The sequence below is a fragment of the Prunus avium genome, chromosome 4 (assembly GCF_965620075.1).
Source record: "Prunus avium chromosome 4, drPruAviu1.hap1.1, whole genome shotgun sequence".
Lineage (NCBI taxonomy): Eukaryota > Viridiplantae > Streptophyta > Magnoliopsida > Rosales > Rosaceae > Prunus > Prunus avium.
Genome location: NC_142287.1, coordinates 20,773,558 through 20,792,156, shown reverse-complemented (window position 1 = coordinate 20,792,156; position 18,599 = coordinate 20,773,558). Strand labels below are relative to the sequence as shown.

At 36.5% G+C, this 18,599-nt stretch overlaps 4 protein-coding genes across 6 annotated transcripts; 2 read left to right on the top strand and 2 right to left on the bottom strand.

Moving 5' to 3' along the window:
* The first annotated feature begins 1,002 nt into the window (after window positions 1-1,002).
* On the top strand, window positions 1,003-6,606 carry EHD1 (EPS15 homology domain 1). Its single transcript, XM_021952112.2, has 16 exons — window positions 1,003-1,235; window positions 1,371-1,450; window positions 1,949-2,017; window positions 2,122-2,179; window positions 2,375-2,430; window positions 2,554-2,596; window positions 2,680-2,741; window positions 3,382-3,495; window positions 3,650-3,752; window positions 3,856-3,905; window positions 4,783-4,911; window positions 4,993-5,244; window positions 5,360-5,439; window positions 5,564-5,690; window positions 5,899-6,042; window positions 6,114-6,606. Exons 1-16 carry the CDS (start codon window positions 1,151-1,153, stop codon window positions 6,297-6,299), a joined length of 1,638 nt encoding a protein of 545 aa, XP_021807804.1. The 5' UTR covers window positions 1,003-1,150; the 3' UTR covers window positions 6,300-6,606.
* A 698-nt stretch (window positions 6,607-7,304) lies between these two features.
* Window positions 7,305-8,975, top strand: LOC110751598 (SWIB/MDM2 domain superfamily protein). 2 transcript variants are annotated; one of them, XM_021952096.2, is made up of 4 exons: window positions 7,330-7,393; window positions 7,548-7,635; window positions 7,868-8,073; window positions 8,707-8,975. In XM_021952096.2, exons 3-4 carry the CDS (start codon window positions 7,900-7,902, stop codon window positions 8,833-8,835), a joined length of 303 nt encoding a protein of 100 aa, XP_021807788.1. In that variant the 5' UTR covers window positions 7,330-7,393; window positions 7,548-7,635; window positions 7,868-7,899; the 3' UTR covers window positions 8,836-8,975. The 2 variants fall into 2 exon arrangements, with proteins under 2 accessions (XP_021807787.1, XP_021807788.1); XM_021952095.2 differs by lacking the exon at window positions 7,548-7,635 and having other exon boundaries at window positions 7,305-7,393.
* On the bottom strand, window positions 8,850-11,331 carry LOC110751610 (GDSL esterase/lipase At4g26790). Of its 2 annotated transcripts, XM_088251875.1 has the most exons (4): window positions 10,485-11,331; window positions 10,083-10,196; window positions 9,707-10,019; window positions 8,850-9,604 (listed from the first exon to the last, which is right to left on the bottom strand). In XM_088251875.1, the coding sequence occupies exons 1-4, from the start codon at window positions 10,848-10,850 to the stop codon at window positions 9,411-9,413; spliced, it is 987 nt and encodes a 328-aa protein (XP_088108001.1). In that variant the 5' UTR covers window positions 10,851-11,331; the 3' UTR covers window positions 8,850-9,410. The 2 variants fall into 2 exon arrangements, with proteins under 2 accessions (XP_088108001.1, XP_021807802.1); XM_021952110.2 differs by having other exon boundaries at window positions 9,707-10,196; window positions 10,485-11,329.
* A 2,177-nt stretch (window positions 11,332-13,508) lies between these two features.
* On the bottom strand, window positions 13,509-16,689 carry LOC110751602 (uncharacterized). The gene is made up of 5 exons (XM_021952100.2): window positions 15,426-16,689; window positions 15,118-15,198; window positions 14,861-15,010; window positions 14,595-14,690; window positions 13,509-14,157 (listed from the first exon to the last, which is right to left on the bottom strand). The coding sequence occupies exons 1-5, from the start codon at window positions 16,239-16,241 to the stop codon at window positions 14,080-14,082; spliced, it is 1,221 nt and encodes a 406-aa protein (XP_021807792.1). The 5' UTR covers window positions 16,242-16,689; the 3' UTR covers window positions 13,509-14,079.
* Between the last annotated feature and the right edge of the window lie 1,910 nt (window positions 16,690-18,599).

Here is an 18,599-nt window from a genome sequence, read left to right as displayed (position 1 = left end):
TTGATGTGTTGCAATTTTTGACAATTGATTTGCACCACAATATGGTCGTTCATGAGTGACTAACCCTAAACATCAACCTTGATATATCGTAATCAGTAATGGAGTTACTGTTAGCTCTTATAACTAGCCCCAGTGGTAAAAGTAATAACAAAGTCTTACTATATAATCACAACAACATATTATATTTTGCACATTGATCTTTGTATCACTTAATTTGATGATATTACTATTAACTATTGGTTGTTGCAATTGCAATGATGTATTTTGAGAATAATAGAGCTGATATTACAAATATACAAATTTACTATTAACTATTGGGTTCCAAACTTGAATCGACTAATATTTATAATATTTCAAATAAAGTAATTTCAAGCTTAATATTGAAAATGCCTTGAAGATACTCTCTAGTTATAGATATTTGTCACTAATTATGTTCAAATAATTAATACATCCATTAAATCAACTCTAATTTCTCATCTTCATTAAAAAAGAAAAAGAGAAAAAGAAATGCAATTATTGTACAACCAATGTAGTTGCTAATTAACCAAGATGTCCAAATTTAGTACCATAATTGGGCTGCTGTTTGTAGTTAACCACATTCTGTTTGATCATCTTAATATAGGTGCCTATAGTAAGAAAAGAAGAATTATACCTGTGTCTATCGAATGCAGTGACCTCAAAAACGTTTTCTGCATGCTAGATGTTACACATACTGAGTAACAGTTTATTAATATTATATTATAAATTAATAGCATACGAATATAATCGTCTATTCATATTATAACATATTAATTAATAACACCACATAACATGTGACAATAAGAGCACATAATATAGGGAGGAGAACAACCAGTCCCAGAATCTCTCTCTATTTTTTCGCGTGCTGGTTGTGATATATACAGCTACGAAAATGAAGCTAACACGCCGACTCTCTAAAGATCCCATTAAAGTAAACGTCATGTCATGGCAACACCAACCCAAAAACGACGTCGTGCCGTTAAGATTTAACCCCTTTCCGTCCGTTTGTAGCACTCTCACCCCAATTAAACCTCCTGGGAAAGAGAAACAAACAGAACCTCCAAGAGTGTTTCTCTTTTCAAAAATTTGAATCAAAATCCAAAAAGCCACCTGGATCAGATTGTGTACGAATATGGAAATTTCTTCGGTTCCGATCAGTTCGTGCTCCAAAGAGCACCAGAAAATCTATCAGGAATGGTTTCGCTTCGCTGATTCAGGTTCGTAGTAAATTACACTACACGTTTTCTTCGCATTATTTACCACGAAAACTACTGTTTTCTTAGTTTTTGTTTGGTTCCCGAGAATATTGAGCAACTGTGTATTGAGGTTTTTTTCCCTGTGGTTTTGTTCAGACAGTGATGGCCGCATTACGGGGAATGATGCTATAAAGTTTTTCGGCATGTCCAATCTGAATCGGCAAGATCTCAAGCAGGTTATTTTGCGTTTATTTATTTATTTAGTGTTTTATTTATCAAACAAGTGTTTTCTCTTCCCTCAAAGTGTTATTTCTGCTTTAATTTGGCACTATTGGTATTTGATGAATTTATGTTTCATACATAGGTTAGTGTTGTTAACTGAGTTAATGCATTAGATTATTCTCTGTCAAAATACATTTTGTTAGGATTGTGGGTTTCTTTTTCCTTTTAGCAATACAAAAGGTTTTGTGACACAATACACAAGTAGATCCATTGAAGTTGGCCTCAAGTTTTTCATATTAGATTACTTTGCCAAGTTCAAGCTTACGATTATGATCTATGCCAACTGTTATGTAACATTTGTTAAGGACCACAAAACTCCCCTCTTCATTCTTTTTCAGGGTTAAATTTTGTAACTTGAATTTTGGGTTTACATTTGTCAAATATCATATTTTAGAGGCTTCCATCGTTCTTTATAGAGGCTTTTTCTTACTAAGCGCTTTCCTTTTCCTAAGGTGTGGGCGATTGCCGATTCAAAGAGGCAGGGATATCTTGGTTTCAGTGAGTTTGTTGCCGCTATGCAGGTTGTTTTATTAACTGTTATAATTCCTTTTTTTTTTCCTGGATAGCAAAACTCGTACATTTTGATTTATAGGAATCTGACGTGTTACGGCCTTTTCATTTGTAGCTAGTTTCTCTCGCACAAGGTGGACATGATATTTCACATGATTTATTGAATAGCAATGGTGGGTTTCTTTAGTTTGACTTTGTTCTGTAAGGCATGCTTGGAGTGGTAGAATCTCATGTATAAGTTGACAGCTTGAACTGTCTGTTTGTTCATAAAAATGAGTAGTGCATGGCTGTTTAAAAAAAAAAAATATTGAAATGTTGTTTGGCACAATCAGTTAACCTAAACTTTGAAATGCTATCCTGTGTTTCAGTTGACTTGGAAAATCTCAATCCTCCTGTTATGGAAGGTTTGGATGCATTATTAGCGGTATATAGCTATTTGTACCTTTCTTATTCTTTTACTCTCATTTTTTATGTAGTTCTTTATAATAAATTGATTGCTTTTATCTGGCCAAAATGATTGACTTAGTTTACTTATTTATTTATTCAGAAGAGAAAGCAATTGCACAAGACGAATGAAAACGAAGTAAATGGTGAGGAGTTTCCCAACCTAACTATGAGATGTGTATTGCTACTGTTGGTTTTGCTGTGCATTTACTAATAAGCAGTCATGCAGGTACGGCGGTGGTGGAGCAATCACCTTCAGCGCTTTGGTTTTCTTCAAAATCATCAAAAAAGGTATTTGTTTCTTATTTTTGCAGCAATCAATGTTTTGCTTTCTTGATACTCAGAAAGAAGGATTTTCACAGTTATGGTAAATGTTTTTGCACCTAAACTTCTTTCTATTATGTACACTAATTTGAATTGTCTTATTTTGATAAATCAAGTTTACTTTTTCATAATGCCTGGGGAATTTATGATATTATTGCTTCCATGTACTTTTTTGACTTGGTATTTTAGTCTCTCTGAGTTATTATACTTGTTGAGTGCAGAAATACTTATGTTTTTATCAGGATAAGTTTTCCAATGGACATGCGAAAGTTTTGAGTCAATTATGACTTTATGTTCACAATAACTGCTAGAAGAGGCTATGTTACTAGTGAAAAAGTAAAGGAGAGAAGCTTACATAGTTCAGTTTTAGGAGTGCTTTTTTTTTATTTTTTATGTATGATATAAAATTATAAATTTACATGAAGAGAATGCTGCTCACAACAGACGATTTTGAACAAGCAGAACATGGTTGGAGAGTAATGTTTTGACTGTAGAGTTGATGCAAAATTTTCCTGTGCACGCAGATTGCAATTTGCTATACTGTTGGATAGACATGGGTTATGCACTGTGTTTAACAACTTAACAAAATTCTTTTGGCATATTTTAGGTACCAATTTCTTCTGTAACATCAATTATTGATGGGTTGAAGAGACTGTATGTTCAGAAGCTGAAGCCCTTAGAAGTTACTTACCGGTTTAACGATTTTGTATCCCCATTACTGGTGAGTGAGCAGTATGCGTTTCTTCTAGTTCTTTCATCAGATTTAATGCCCAGGCACTCTGTTTAATTTCAATTTTTTCTTGGATGCTCTTGAACTTTTATCTAATTATGGCATGCTATAGTTATCAATTGATGTTTATTTGCGTATTTTTCAGACAAATAGTGATTTTGATGCCAAACCCATGGTAATGCTATTGGGTCAATACTCCACTGGGAAAACAACATTCATTAAACATTTGCTCAAAAGTAGTTATCCAGGCAAGTTATCCTCTGTGCAAGTGTAACTTTTCATAATTGTTTGTGTCTTGAATAGAAAGTTTTTTGATATTTTTCATCTCTTATCTCATTTGCCTTTTGACAGGAGCTCACATTGGTCCGGAGCCTACAACAGATAGATTTGTTGTTGTTATGGTAATTACAAATTTATCTCCTTTCGTGTTGTCATTAACAGTCTTGAATTACTTAGCAACTAAAAGTTAAACTAAATGTTTATATGGTTGCATTTAAGTTTAAAAGACATATATATAATAAGGCTGTATAGGGGCTCAGTAGCAATGTTAGAAACTACTATTTTATTACCTTTCTGAGTGTTCTATTAGTTATGGATAGTTTAGTGATAATATTTATTGGTACCTCCCCTGTGTGCGTGAGAAAAAGTGATTTATTATGCTTGCTTTTCTGGTATCTGATTGTACACCTTCATTTTTAAGTGTGAAATTGTTAAGTTTTACTGTTAGGAAATAGCATTTTGCAATTTGCCCTACATATCAAGGCTGGTATTTTTGATTTTTCAGAAGAGAAAAAAGTCTGTTTTTGGGTCTGGTTTCTATTGGCGGAAATTGTCTGTGATACTAGTCACGAGTTCAGAAATGGAAAGCAGATTGCTGAGCAGCTTGGCAGTATGTCAAGACTCTGGATACAGTGCTAGCGTATTATTAGCCGAGTTCTAGGAGTTTTTTTCTACCTAGTTCTAGGAATTTGAAGGAGAGAGAAGCTGAGGGACATTTTGTGTTTCTGGCCCCAGTTCAATAAAACAAATTTCTTGCATTTCTTGAAAGTGCTTATATGAGGCTTAGCAGTTGTACATGTGAATTTCAAGAAACGAAACTAGTAGCTTTTTGGCTGTCACTAGTACAGAAATTGATGTTTTAGAGAAGATCCTGAGATTTGGTTTCCTCACGTTTGTAGCGAATACAAATTTTCCAAATTCCATTAATATTGTTTTTCTTTTTCTGTTAATGTTTCTGAAATTAATATTGTTTAACTAGTTAATTCTGCTTCCGTGTAGTCAGGGCCTGATGGAAGAAGTGTTCCTGGGAATACTATTGCCGTTCAAGCTGACATGCCATTCAGTGGTCTCACAACTTTTGGAACAGCATTCTTGTCAAAGTTTGAGTGCTCTCAAATGCCACATTCTGTGAGTTATCTTTCAAAGTCACCTTGAATGTTTCCAAATTTTCCTTTGAAACACCAAAGCTTACTCCTTTTTGTATCCAAGCTGCTAGAACACATTACTTTTGTGGATACTCCTGGCGTTTTATCTGGAGAGAAGCAGCGGACGCAACGGGCCTACGATTTTACTGGGGTAACTTCGTGGTTTGCTGCAAAGTGCGACCTTATTCTACTTTTGTTTGATCCTCACAAACTTGACGTTAGTGATGAATTCAAGCGCGTTATTTCATCTTTACATGGTCACGACGATAAAATTCGTGTTGTTCTGAACAAGGCAGATCAAATTGACACCCAACAAGTAAGTATATGCAAGATATGGATCTGTTTACGATTTTCCTTCTACATGTTCTTTTAGGCATTTAATTAGGTCATTGGATGTTGCGATCAAATCATTCTTTATTCATGGTATGCAGTTGATGAGGGTTTATGGAGCTTTGATGTGGTCACTTGGGAAGGTTCTTAATACTCCTGAGGTCATGCGAGTTTATATTGGGTAGCCTCTCCATCCTTACAGGCATTAATTCCATGGAAATATTCCTATGGTTTCTAATAGATTCCGATGTTTCCTAGCAAATTCCTTTGTTCAGAGTCCTTGCAAACTATTTTATCTTTTGCAGCTCATTCAATGACAAACCTGTGAATGAGGCTGCTACTGGTCCGGTTGGGAAAGAACTCTTTGAAAAGGAACAGGAGGATCTTCTTGCTGATTTAAAGGATATTCCAAAGAAGGCTTGTGATCGCAGGGTGAGTTTGTTATATTTACTTAGCATGATGTTTCTTTATCAAGTTGCACTCAGGTTAATTTATTTGCAAATTTTAAATAAGCTTACTCTAGGGGTGCAATTTTATAGTTGTAACTTAGGTTGAGCCCCATTTTTCATTTCTTTTTAGCAACCGAATAATTCTTGCAGATTCCCTTTGAACGGAATTTTGATGACAATTATTTTCACAGATCAATGAATTTGTGAAGCGTGCCCGAGCTGCCAAGATACATGCTTACATAATTAGCCATTTAAAGAAGGAGATGCCTGCTATGTTGGGGAAAGCTAAGACTCAACAGAGGCTTATTGATAATTTGGAAGATGAATTTGGAAAGGTAGTATTCCCTCGCTCCCCTGTGTATGTGCAGGCCCTACTCTATATGCTCACACTTAAGTTACTATACAGGTTCAGAGGGAGTTCCATCTACCTCCAGGGGATTTCCCGGATGTTGACCACTTCCGGAACATCTTGAGTGGTTACAACATTGACAAATTCGAGAAGTTGAAGCCTAAAATGATAGAAGCCGTCGATGAAATGCTGGGTTATGATATTCCGGAACTCTTGAAGAATTTCAGAAATCCATATGGCTAATGGGTGAAAACAGCTCTGAGAAGTATCATGAACTACGGTTGCTTTGAAGTGTATACATCGAAGGAGCATTGCTCTTCTTGAGCATCTCAGTATTTGCTGCAGTATATGATTTCAACTCATATTTGAGTTTACCCGGTGGTTTAGATTGTACAAGATTTTGCAGGCAGGCTCCGTATTTGTAATGTCATTTTGGTTGGGGGAAGACTTGGGACCAAGTGCAGGCTAAAACATTTGTACCTGTTATTAAAGTTCCAAAGAATAAAACTTATCTGTGAATGAAATAAATTATATATATTTTTATTACTAAGAGGTTTAGTCCTTGAGGATTTGTCCTTTAGTTGAATTCATTTTCCATAAAATTTTCTAATTGTAGCTTCATGGAGCAATTTTAATTTTAATTTAAAAATGATAATCGCCCTTGAGCGTTAATCTTGAAACTTCAAATTTTAGATCACCTTAAATATGGATTTGACTTAAGTGGCAATTCGACACTTTGTAAAAAATTTAAGTCCATTTAAAACATCAAATATCATATTATTTTATTATATTTTTAAATGCAAATGAAATTTATATAATGAATAAAAATTTAAAAATAGTAAATAATAGTGGAATTCAATGTTTAAAAATATTAAAATAACATTTGACATCGGAATTTTCTCCTTCAATTGGAAGTAAATTATTTTGTCCAAAGTTGCGTGCCTTACTTGCCCATAAAGCCTAAAGAATAATAAGAGAAAGAAAAAGAAAAAAATTATTTGCTAATATAAAACTAAGAGAGTTAAGAGAGAGTTGAAGAAAGAGAGTAACTATGGAATTTCTCATCTTAAGCTCGTATCTTTCATCTTCATTGAGTGCCTATTTATAGGCAGCTAGAATAGACTATTACAAATATAATATAGTGAGTAATTGGGAGGGTGAGTCATATGGTAGGTATAGTTGGATACGATGTGACATACATTAGGTATACTAATCCATGGTGGGCATCCATTACATATAGTTTATAACATTTGCATCCCTCGGACGCGTACAGCCCTTGAAGCAGAATTTTAAAGATAGCAAAATAGACCTCCTTTGTCTGCACTGCACCTCTTTAGGTAAAGTAGCTTGCAATTTCTCTATACAAACATGTCATAAAATAGTCACTGCCGTCGTTTTTATAATTAACTCTATGATCACCTTTTCTTTTCAATTCGAAATCTGAGCTGAATTCACTGTCATCTATATCCGCTTTTTTCTTTTTTCTTTTAGATGCTTGTTCTTGTGGATGTGGGAGTCGGTCTTGATAGAACACCAGGTGTTCGATAAAATTCCTCTGAAACTTGCTTACGCTTAGCTGGTATTCAAACTATTGAGGAGAATTTACACCATGCACGTAACTGCACAAACTTAGTTAAGCAGACAAAAGAGAAATGATATTTAATTGTGCAGTTTAAGTGCAAAATATAAATACTTTTTTAGCTGAGTTCCGGAAGTGGTGGGCAAATTGTGTGTATGACTATTGTAAAAGTTTATGCTACTGAATGAATTTACTCTCTGACTTTACTGGGCCACTGGTTTCTGAATTTCAGAAAGAAAGTTTATCCAGGAGTGAGTGAGAGCAATGTTGCCACCAAAGTTGAAGAAGGCCATCACAGATAACCCAAAGAAGCTGGCCAACTTGATTGACCTCGTAAATCTTCCTTCGACGCTGCGGGAGTTCGTGGGTCAGTCTCAGATTTCTCATCTTGGATGCTTCATGCGTGTCTGGTCATACATCAAGGACAACAATTTACAGGTTCCTTAAATTTGTTTTTCTTAAGATAAGCAACCTGTATGTCCTTCTAAATTAAAGAACAATCAGTTGTATTCAGTGAAGATGGTGCTGTATTAATCTTTCTGTGTTACTTTGTCTTAGTTATAGTGCTTCATGTTTTCTGTTAGGTTGTAACTAAGAATAAGTTTCTTAGTATTTGTTTAATTATCGAAATTGTTAGGAGCCTAAATTTACATAAGCTCCGTCCGCTAATCGCAGCAAGGTTGTTAGCAGTCGATTAGCAGAGTCAGCAAGATTGTTAGTTCCGCTGTGTTGTTGCATTGAGAGGAGAAGCCTAGTTTGTGAACCAGTCATATAAAACTGGTTTTGTGCTTATGCAGGTTGTTTGTGAAATTTATTTCTCAATAAAGTTCCATTCTTGTCAACCCACTATTTGCCATCTCTGTCAATTTAGAAGGTAGGGGCTCTAGCATAAATGTGCTTGGGCTTCTTGTTGCTGATGTTTCTTGCGAGTTTAAGAAGCAAATGAGAGAGAATATATTATCTTTCACCTTGCACACTTACTTTTATTGATTCTAACTGTGCAACTCAGTTTCAATGCTTTCATATATGAACCTATTTTAATACTGATCAGAAAAATATGTGCTTGCATAGGATCCAAACAACAAGAATGTGGTCAAATGTGATGAAAAGTTGAAGGGTATTCTGTTGGGAAAGCCTCAGGTTGAGTTATGTGAGCTTCCTGCACTGATCAAGCTCCATTTCCCCAAAGAGCAGAAGTGATTTTTCAGTTCAGGTTGAGGTGCATATTTCCCCCCATAGTAATCTTTTTCCTGAGAAGCATTTCTACAACTCTAGGTACTTGATGTTGTAAGAAACTATATCATGAGTAATTGAAGTCTCAGTCAGCAGTTTTTATGTTATGTTCTATTTTCAAGTCCAACCCCGTTTACTTGCTGTTCAATATGATATTGTAAGATCTTCGCGGTAGTTTCAAAAGGTAATGTGATTTTGCTTTAAATCATCCGCCCATGTGCTGAATGAATAAACTCTTCATTGATGTTTTTTTTTTTTTGGTTACATTGGGAGGAAAGAAACCCTGGGGTTTCGATCCTGGGTGCCAAGCAGGGGGGAAGGGGGAGGGCCACAACCACTGTGGTAACCCCTCTCGACTCTCCTCATTGTTGTTTTTGCTTCACTTTTTCACTATTTTTCATGGTGTATGGCACCTTAGTGGGTGATAAATTTAGATTCGGAAAAATGAAAGACAAATATCTTGATGCAAGTTAAAGTGGATAGTACCAAAAGCAAGACTACTAGAATGACAATTACAGACCTCATTCTATACTGTGTACTTCTCATAAAAATTGAGCTAGGGAATTTCTGAATACATGATCTGCAATAATAGCATTTGTTTTTTCTGTGGGATGGAAGGAGTCCCAAAAGACATATTTATTTGCATCTGAGCATGTGAATGGGGTTATCTTATTACACAAGTAACTCATCTCAAAAAATCCTGTGCCACAACAGGCTGTTGCTGCATCTTCAAATCCTGCAAAATAGGAAATTTATCTCATTGTTTTTGATTTCATCTACACAAACTGTAAGTGACATTACAACGGGTACTATAGTGAAAACATAAAGTAAAACTCACCAAAAGTAGCTGGGTTTTGAATGATTTCTAAGAGAATATCATATGTGTTTGAAAGCACAAGTTGGATTCTAACTAGTTTCTTGCTGAGCTTTTCAATCAATCCCTGCAACTTCACATTGAAAATCCTAGCCGCATCATTGTACTCCTCAATACAATCACTCCCAGAAAAGATATTTGTAGTTCTCTCCAGTGGCAGGCAACCCATCGGGGGAAGGCCGGCTATAGACATCTTTCGAGCTCCAAGCTGGTAAAGCTCTGTGATGAAATTTTCAGCAATTCCGGCTAGAAAATTTTGGTACTCCTCTATGGAAAACTGTGATGATCTGCGTTTAAGTACATAGTAATTTTCTAGGAAATCATTAGTTCCTATACTGACCAGATAAAGTGCTTCTCCCAGAACCTCATTAGCTTTATCGTTGCCTAGATAGCTTCTCAGGTCCTTCTGGTATTTCTTGTAGTACTCCAATTCCTTCCAAAGAGGTATTACAGACTGCAAGACCAGTACAGCAGGGTTTAGTATATTATATTGATTATAATATAAACTAAAAAATTAATGGAACTTCTGAAAATTATTGGAAACAACTATAGTCTATAGTGTCTGATCTCTGTCTAAACTAGGTTATTATAATTTTTTTTTATCTTTTAACTGTTCATTCAGGTATGGAACCTACGACCTTATCCTTCCACTTTGTACTTGAGGGGGAAGGAGAGATTCTGTTTGGCACGAAGGTCAGTGGCATTTATAAGGTGTACTAGGTTGAGTCATAATGCGACTTACTAGCACATCAGAAGTGGCATTATCATAACCAGTTCCCGCAGAGGCAAAGCAAACTCCAGTAGCAAAATCCTTAATTGTATAAGTTGGATCCAAGTATGCAGGTATCGTTGGCTTGATCTTAAAAGCTTCAGAAATGAAGTCTGTTGGAACCCTGCCATTGGAAAAGCGCCCGGTAGGCTGGCCTCCTAAGAAATCTCGACCATAGGGTTGAAAGTCGCTCTTCAGGATTGTTGATATATGGTTGTTGTTCCCTGCATCCACAGTAGAGTCTCCAAACACAATAATTGCCGGAACTTTTGCAGACACCATAGAGATTTCCAGAAGGAGATAGGTTAGGAGGAACCGTTGAATGGCCTTAACGGTCATCCTTTCTCCTTTAGTTCTCCAAGTCCACTGGTTCAGAATATAAAAATGCAGAAGCAGGATGGTTGGCAAAGCTAGTAAGAATGATTTAAAGTGAAGTGAAAATGGAAGAAGCTGATACAAATGATAATGGAGGTTGATGAAGTTTGTTGAGACTTAAATTTCACTGAGTGCAAAGAAGAGTGGATTCTTGATGTGTTGTATGCGAGTCAATGGAGGAAGCGGAATTTGGTAAGGACAATAGAGGCTTCCCTTTCATGAAATGACATCATTTCTAGCTGAACCTAATACATTAGAGTCATAAGGATTTTTCTGGTTCTGGGATAATATAAGGTGAAGTAGCTGAACCTACTTTGCCCTCTTTGTTCATCCGTAAACCAGCAAGCAATGCCTAAAGCCTTGACCGTTACGCTATATTCTGTGAGGCTATCAAATCAAAGACCAAACTTGGCAATTTCCCACACAAATTTTAACAGGTTGAGATCATCAATACTTTCCTTATTGGTAGGAATTATATTGCGCCCCCAACCCCGAAATAAATAAATAAATAAAACCTCTCAGATCCAGGTTAAAAAGAAAGAAAGAATAAAACTGCTATTCTATATTATTATAGTTTTTATTATTATTATTACAAAACCATTAGATGTTTTACTGTCAAAATCGAGTTATTGGTGTTTAACACTAACTCAACACATTCATTGTTGAAACCCAGAGGTCATGTGATTTGGCAAATATGGGCTTAGCCAAGTTGGCTAGAGCTGAGCGGATGTGCTCTCCACTTTGCACTCGAGTTCAAATCCCTCTCCCCGTAGTTTAGATTAGATTAAAATAAAATAAAAAGGTCATGTGATTTGCAGAAGATTTGTGTGAAATAATAAGCAGAATTTAATGAAATGGACTTGTAGCTCAAGTAGTTAAGAGCATTTATCTTTGCATCCAAAATAATTCCATGTTAAGTTGGTAACGTATTGAACTGAATGGGAGCAAGTTCTATGCAGTGTAACGTAACTCAAAGTAGCAATGATTGAAAACAATTTGAATCCCTCTCATTTTCTTGACAATCTTGATTTCAAATGTAAAGTCATCTTTTAAAAAATCTCTTTCATTCCATCAGTTTACCGATAAAACTCAAAATCCATTATAACATTTTACATGTTTTGAGGATTTTCAAGAGAAAAGGAGGATTTGGATCCACCAAAAACAAAAAAACCTGGAGGAGTTTCTCGTGGTTGTAGTGTAGTGTAGCATAAGTTTCCAAGAATGAAACAAATGGATCACAATTTCAATGTGACGCACCGGTTCAATATCTGCACCAGTTGGATAAATAACGCATACATGTTCATGATCCCAACGTGGTGCTTCCCAAGGATCAAGGATCGTATGGTTCAATCTTCCTCAGTTGGATGATTAGGTGATTAATTGAAAGGTTCAACCATGTTTTTGTGTCTGTAGATGTGGGCCGGATTAGTTGGTCAAGGTAGTGCGCCGGTTCCCTTACTCAAATTTGATTTTCCTTTCTAAAAATTAGAGTAGTTTAGACTACTTATCTGAATTCAACAACTATCGTTTATGAAATTTGAAATATAAAAGTGGAGACTTCATACTTCTAGTCATTCACTAAAGCAAATTCAATTTGAGTATATCAAATAGCTAGTGGCTAGTCTTGGACATGAATGATCAGCACTTCAAGATAACTTTGAGGTCCTGTTCTTTTCAAAATTAAAAAAAAACATTTAATAAATAGTATAGCCGCGCGGCTATACGTGGTTTTTAAAATTTTTGGTAACGCCGGGCGGCTATACTCTGTAATTATTATATTTAAATAGTACCGCCGTGCGGCTATACTATCTTAATATATTCGAGTATTTAAATAGTATATATTTAAAGAGTATAGCCGCGTGACTATATTTTTAAAATATATATTTAAAGAGTACAGCCGCGCGACTATACTTGCAAAAAGTACTTAACACTTAACTAATTTATACCTTCATTCATAAGTTATTAGAAAACTTCCCTACGTGTTAAATGAGATGGAAAATAAGCAAGGGGAAGAATATATTTCTATTCATTCATCATTCCAAAATGGATGCTTCTCCAGTAGCTCGTGTTTGAAATATTTCCTAGAACTAACAGATATCATATTCAACTTTCTAAGTAAAACGAACTGGCAAACCAGATATTGTATTGATTAGGACTGGATAATGAAAACTGGTCCTAGTAAAAGTAAGGGGAAAAAGGGTCAAAGATGGAAAGAAAAAGCATTGAAGAACATGTTGGGGTCTGTTTGGCAACTTTCTTGTCTTATTTTAGTTTATTTGAATGAAGATAGACAAAGAAAATGGATAGAAATGTGAGCAGAGATGCTAGAAGTCAGGGAGACAGGGACTATCATTGTGGATGCTCTTGGGGAGAAAGAACATAAATTACTTGGGCTTGTAAAAAGAAAACTAAACAATTTCAAATAGATTTTAGTTTTACTTTAATGCATTTCCTTTTCTCTATTTCTTGCATCTCTCTCCTAAAGCTACACTGAAATTACAGAAAGCTCATTGTGAAGGCAACTGAAACTATAAGCAATTGCAATCTGCTTTGCTTAACAGGGTGGCATAAGCCGACTCGCAGTGCTTGTATACAAACTATTATGCCAAATGAAAGACAGTCTTGCCGGATAAAAGAGCACTTAATATTGGTAAAATTGACAAACATGTTGACCAGCACAAATCAGCAAAACTTCATATCATCCTTAGAAATGGGAAATACCACAGTTCAAATCCACTGTTCAAACCCTAAACCCTAAAAATTTCATACTGGCCACCTGTTTCAGGCTGGTGCCTTCAGGGAGAAGCCTTTCAGCAAGGGAGTCATCCAATTTGGGTAAATCTCTGTAAAATAATTCTTTGCATTCAACCTAAAGGAGAAAGAAAAGAAGAAAAAAGGGAAGAGTTGCATCTTTAGTCTTTTGACGCATATATAGTAAAACTAATAGAAATCTTGTCGTTTAACTTAGAATATTGGGCATAATCAGATTTCCATGTATTTGCAAACTGAGGGGCCCTAAACCAACAAATTAAGCAGGGTCATTTTTAGGCATGCTTCAAGGTATGTCAGCTAGAATGTGGCAGGGCATCGTCATAGGAAACCTCCCTCAAAACATGACTAGCCTCCATCAACATCGTCTGAACCTTTGGAACTTACTCGTAAGCACAAACAGAGACATGCCTTATCCTCTCTGTCATCTAGTTACATACTGAATCTCTGCATGCTCTCTCAACCATTCAAGCACCTTTGCTCGCTCTAAAATTTCTTGAACCTGCAAAATTTTGCAAGAGAAATTATATGTGTATCAACAACTCTGTTACCTATATGCAATATAAGAAATTTAGAAATGGGTACCAGATAAGGGAACTGCCCCTAGTAAAAGCAAGGGAGGAAAACTCAAAGATGTAAAAAGAAGAAAACATTGAAGAACATTTTGGGTCAGTTTGGCAACTTCCTTGTTTATTTATTAATAAAGATAGAAAAATAAAATGGATAGAAATGTGAGAAAAGAGATGATAGAAGTGAAGGGAGAAAGAAGAGTTTGGTTTGAAAACAAAAATTTAAACAACTTCAAAAAAAAAAAAAAGTTTTATTTTTATGTATATTCAGGCAGCTCAAGTAATCAAGATTACAGAAAGCTCATTGTGAAGGCAATTGAAACTAAAAGCAATTGCAGTCTGCTTTGCTAACAGGGTGGCATATTCTGACCTGTCCCCTAACACGTTCTTCATCATAATCTTGTTTTTGACGTTTGAATTCAGCAATGGAATTTTCAACTTCTTTGACAAGCTCCTCTGTTGAAAGCTGCAAAAACAAACACAGACTACATATTAATGTGACCAAGCAATAAATAGTTTTTCAGTTAAAATATGTTGTGTAGTACACCATTCTACCAAGCAGAAAGACAATACAAACAACACAACCGACAGAAAAATACTTATGGGCAAATAATATGTTAATAAAAAGTTAAACACCTGCAAATTTTCACGTTTATATATGTCTCCAACAGCCAAACTCTGTTTTATCATATGTGTAATGTTCTCCTTCTGGTTTAGAAGATACTCATCTACGGCCTCCTTACTTGACAGAGAAGCCAATTGCTGTTCATTTAATTTTATATTTGCCTGCACAACCATGACAACCAAAAGATAAAAGATGTTAAACTGCAAAATGCAGGCACATTCATGCTCACAAAACACACACACATGCAATAAAAGTAAATCCTACTGACCTGTATCTCCAAAAGTCTGGCTCCATAAAGCTGCCTACCTTGCTCCTCAAAAAAGGACTGAGGAATGTCAACCTCTACCATCTACAAACAACAAGACACAATTATTATGAAGCTTGAAGTTCCCATTTAACAGGACACTTGATATGTTTACATGTCAACAGGTCTGACACTTAAAATGCTTAACTGTGAATAAGCCTTATATATGTATCTCCTTTGTGGGCTAAATCCTGTGATTACATCTTGGTCGTGTTCGCAGACGTCTAGTTTTGCTTTCTTCCCCCAAAAAGTGTTGGCCAACAAAGTTTTACCTTATTGGGCTTGTGGCCTTCGTCGGAGAACCCATTCATAGACCGCAAAATTCCTACACTCTTGCAATTGGTAGCATGAAATGTATTCCCAGTGACGACAATGCCGCCGCCTGTGCCATTGGAGGCCTGTGAGGGGCTCAGTTGAGGAAGTTGAGTAACAGGAACATGTGGTGATTTGCTTAGCAGACATTTATGAATCTCATCAATTAACTTCTGACGTTCAGAAGTGCCATATTTTGGGGCTGCTGCACGAGATTTGATGGCAAGATCCCGCCTTTCTTCCTTATTGTATTCTACTGAACCCAATTCACCATCTGGGTAAGTGTCCATTCCATCGATAAGTACCTCTAAAGCATCTCGCGCGCTCCATGATGGCTGCCAACCATCCAGTCCCCTTATCCTGATCTTCTTGTGGGTTTTGAAGCGACCATTTTCCGTAAAAAACGAGAATTCAGGAGGCTTCGATGGGTACTCCTCTGGAAACTGGATCCGCCCATGATAAATACCACCCTCGAAGTCAGTTCCACTGGCGCCTCTGATTCCAAATTGCCATTCATATGGGTTATGCTCAAGCTTAAAACACTTGAAATAGTCGGAGGGTGTGTATTGAATCCTTCTAAAATCCTCTAAAATCCGCCTCAATCGATCCTGTACCCTTTGATTTTGTTCGATCTGCGTCGATCCGATTCGATCGTCAGAGGGTTTAGATTCAATCTCACTATACTCCTCTGGAATCCGCTTCGTCGCTGGGTAGCGATCCAATTCCATTTGATTTTGTTCGATCTGCGTCGATCCGACTTGATCCAGCTCAACCATCTCTTCCGGTTAACAGAACTTCAAATATATACTTCTCAAAATACGAGGAAAGAGAGCCGGCGGTGGTTAATTATTCTCAAAGGAAAGAGGGCCGGCAGTGTTTAATTTCATAGGTCTTGTCATGCATAGTAAATATGCAGATCTTGCTGCTGTTTCTTCAGAGAAAATTCAAAAGCTTGGATGGATTTGAAGTTCAAGGCTCTCACAACTGACAGTGACAGAGAAGAAGAGGAAAGCTGTAACTGTTTGAGAGTCGGACAGAACTAGTCTAGAGATGTCTATTTCGCTGAGAAAGAACTGAACGGGGGAAATCGAGCATGAGATGAATGCGGAAGGGTAGAGATTGCAAGAAAGCCAAGTCGAGAAGCGGAGATTGCGGAATGCGAGAGTGCAAGAATGGAAGAGTGCGGCGCCAAAGAGAAGAAAACGTGAAAAGATTTAGAGTTAGAGATGTGACGTCCTTTTATAGATGAGGTAATAGAATAGGTTAGGGCTCATCAATGGGCTGGGCTTTCTAAGGGGCACGGGGCCGGGCCGGGCCGAAATGGGCTTATGGTGATTTTTTTCTCTCGCTTCTTTCTCTGTTTTTCTATGTTTTTGTCTCTGTTTTTCTATGTAATCCCTCATCTTGATTACTACTATTCTTTAGGTCAGTTCTGATACATGTTTTTTGTTTCAACTCAGGAGGAAATTGAGGAGCTGGAGTGAGAATCGGCGGCATAGCCAACAGGTATCAAGAAGCTTCTTGCTGTTGTCCACTCACATTCAACAACAAAAATATAGCACACACAACAAACCAAAGATGCTAACAACTCTACCAGTAATGTATGCTAATAAATCTTAAGCATGCTCTGCCTGAAAATCCTTCATGAAAGCAACCAACTTCTCAACCCCAGCCAGAGGCATAGAGGCATAGCATTATAAATAGAAGCCCTCATCCCTCCCACTGACCTATGCCCCTTGAGCTGAAACATCTTTTCCTTAGCTGCCTCCTTCACAAACTCAGCTTCCAACTCTGACTTCTCAAGCGTGAAGGGCACATTCATCAATCACCTCACAGACTTCTCAACTGGGCACCTGTAAAATCCTTTGCTCTCATCAATGGCATTGTACAAAAGATCAGCCTTCCTCTTCGTTCTTCTTCTCAATCTCACCCAAACCACCCTGCTCCAGCAAGTCCTCAAACACCAACCCACACCACACATGTAAATACCATAGCATGGTAGCGTGTTGTACGGAGAAAACATAATTGAAAAACTATAAAACATAAAATAAAACTTACGGATTGTGATGATGCTCGAGAACTTGACAATGGTAGCGGCTCTTTGACTCTCCTTCAACTCTAGCATCCGCGAACCCTATTTTGTGCTCTTCTTTAAATAAGGAAAGATTAAAATAAAACATCGATTGTATAAAATAATAATATAAAAAAAAGGTCATGTGATTTGCTGAAGATTTGTGTGAAATAATTTGAGTTTAATGAAAGGGACTTGTAGCTCAAGTAGTTAAGAGCATTTATCTTTGCATCCAAAATAATTCCATGTTAAGTTGGTAACGTATTGAACTGAATGGGAGCAAGTTCTATGCAGTGTAACGTAACTCAAAGTAGCAATGATTGAAAACAATTTTAGTCCCTCTCATTTTCTTGACAATCTTGATTTCAAATGTAAAGTCATCTTTTAAAAAATCTCTTTCATTCCATCAGTTTACAGATCAAACTAAAAATCCATTATAATATTTTACATGTTTTGAGGACTTTCAAGAGAAAAGGAGGATTTGGATCCACCAAAAACCAAAAAACCTGGAGGAGTTTCTTGTGGTTGTGGTGTAGTGCAGCATAAGTTTCCAAGAATGAAACAAATGGATCACAATTTCAATGTGACGCACCGGTTCAATATCTGCACCAATTGGATAAATAACGCATACATGTTCGTGATCCCAACGTGGTGCTTCCCAAGGATCAAGGATCGTATGGTTAAATCTTCCTCAGTTGCATGATTAGGTGATTAATTGAAAGGTTCAACCATATTTTTGTGTTTGTAGATATGGGCCAGATTAGTTGGTCAAGGTAGTGTACCGGTTCTCTACTTAAATTTGATTTTCCTTTCTAACTATTTATTTCAATTCAACAACTAACGAAATATAAAAGTGGAGACTTCATACTTCTAGTCATTGACTAGAGCAAATTCAATTGTGAGTATATTAAATAGCTAGTGGCTAGTCTTGGACATGAATGATCAGATAACTTTGAGGTCCTGTTCTTTTCAACCACAAAAATTTAATAAATAGTATAGCCGCGCGGCTATACTTGGTTTTTTTTTTTTTTATGTTTAGTACAGCCGCGCGGCCATACCATGT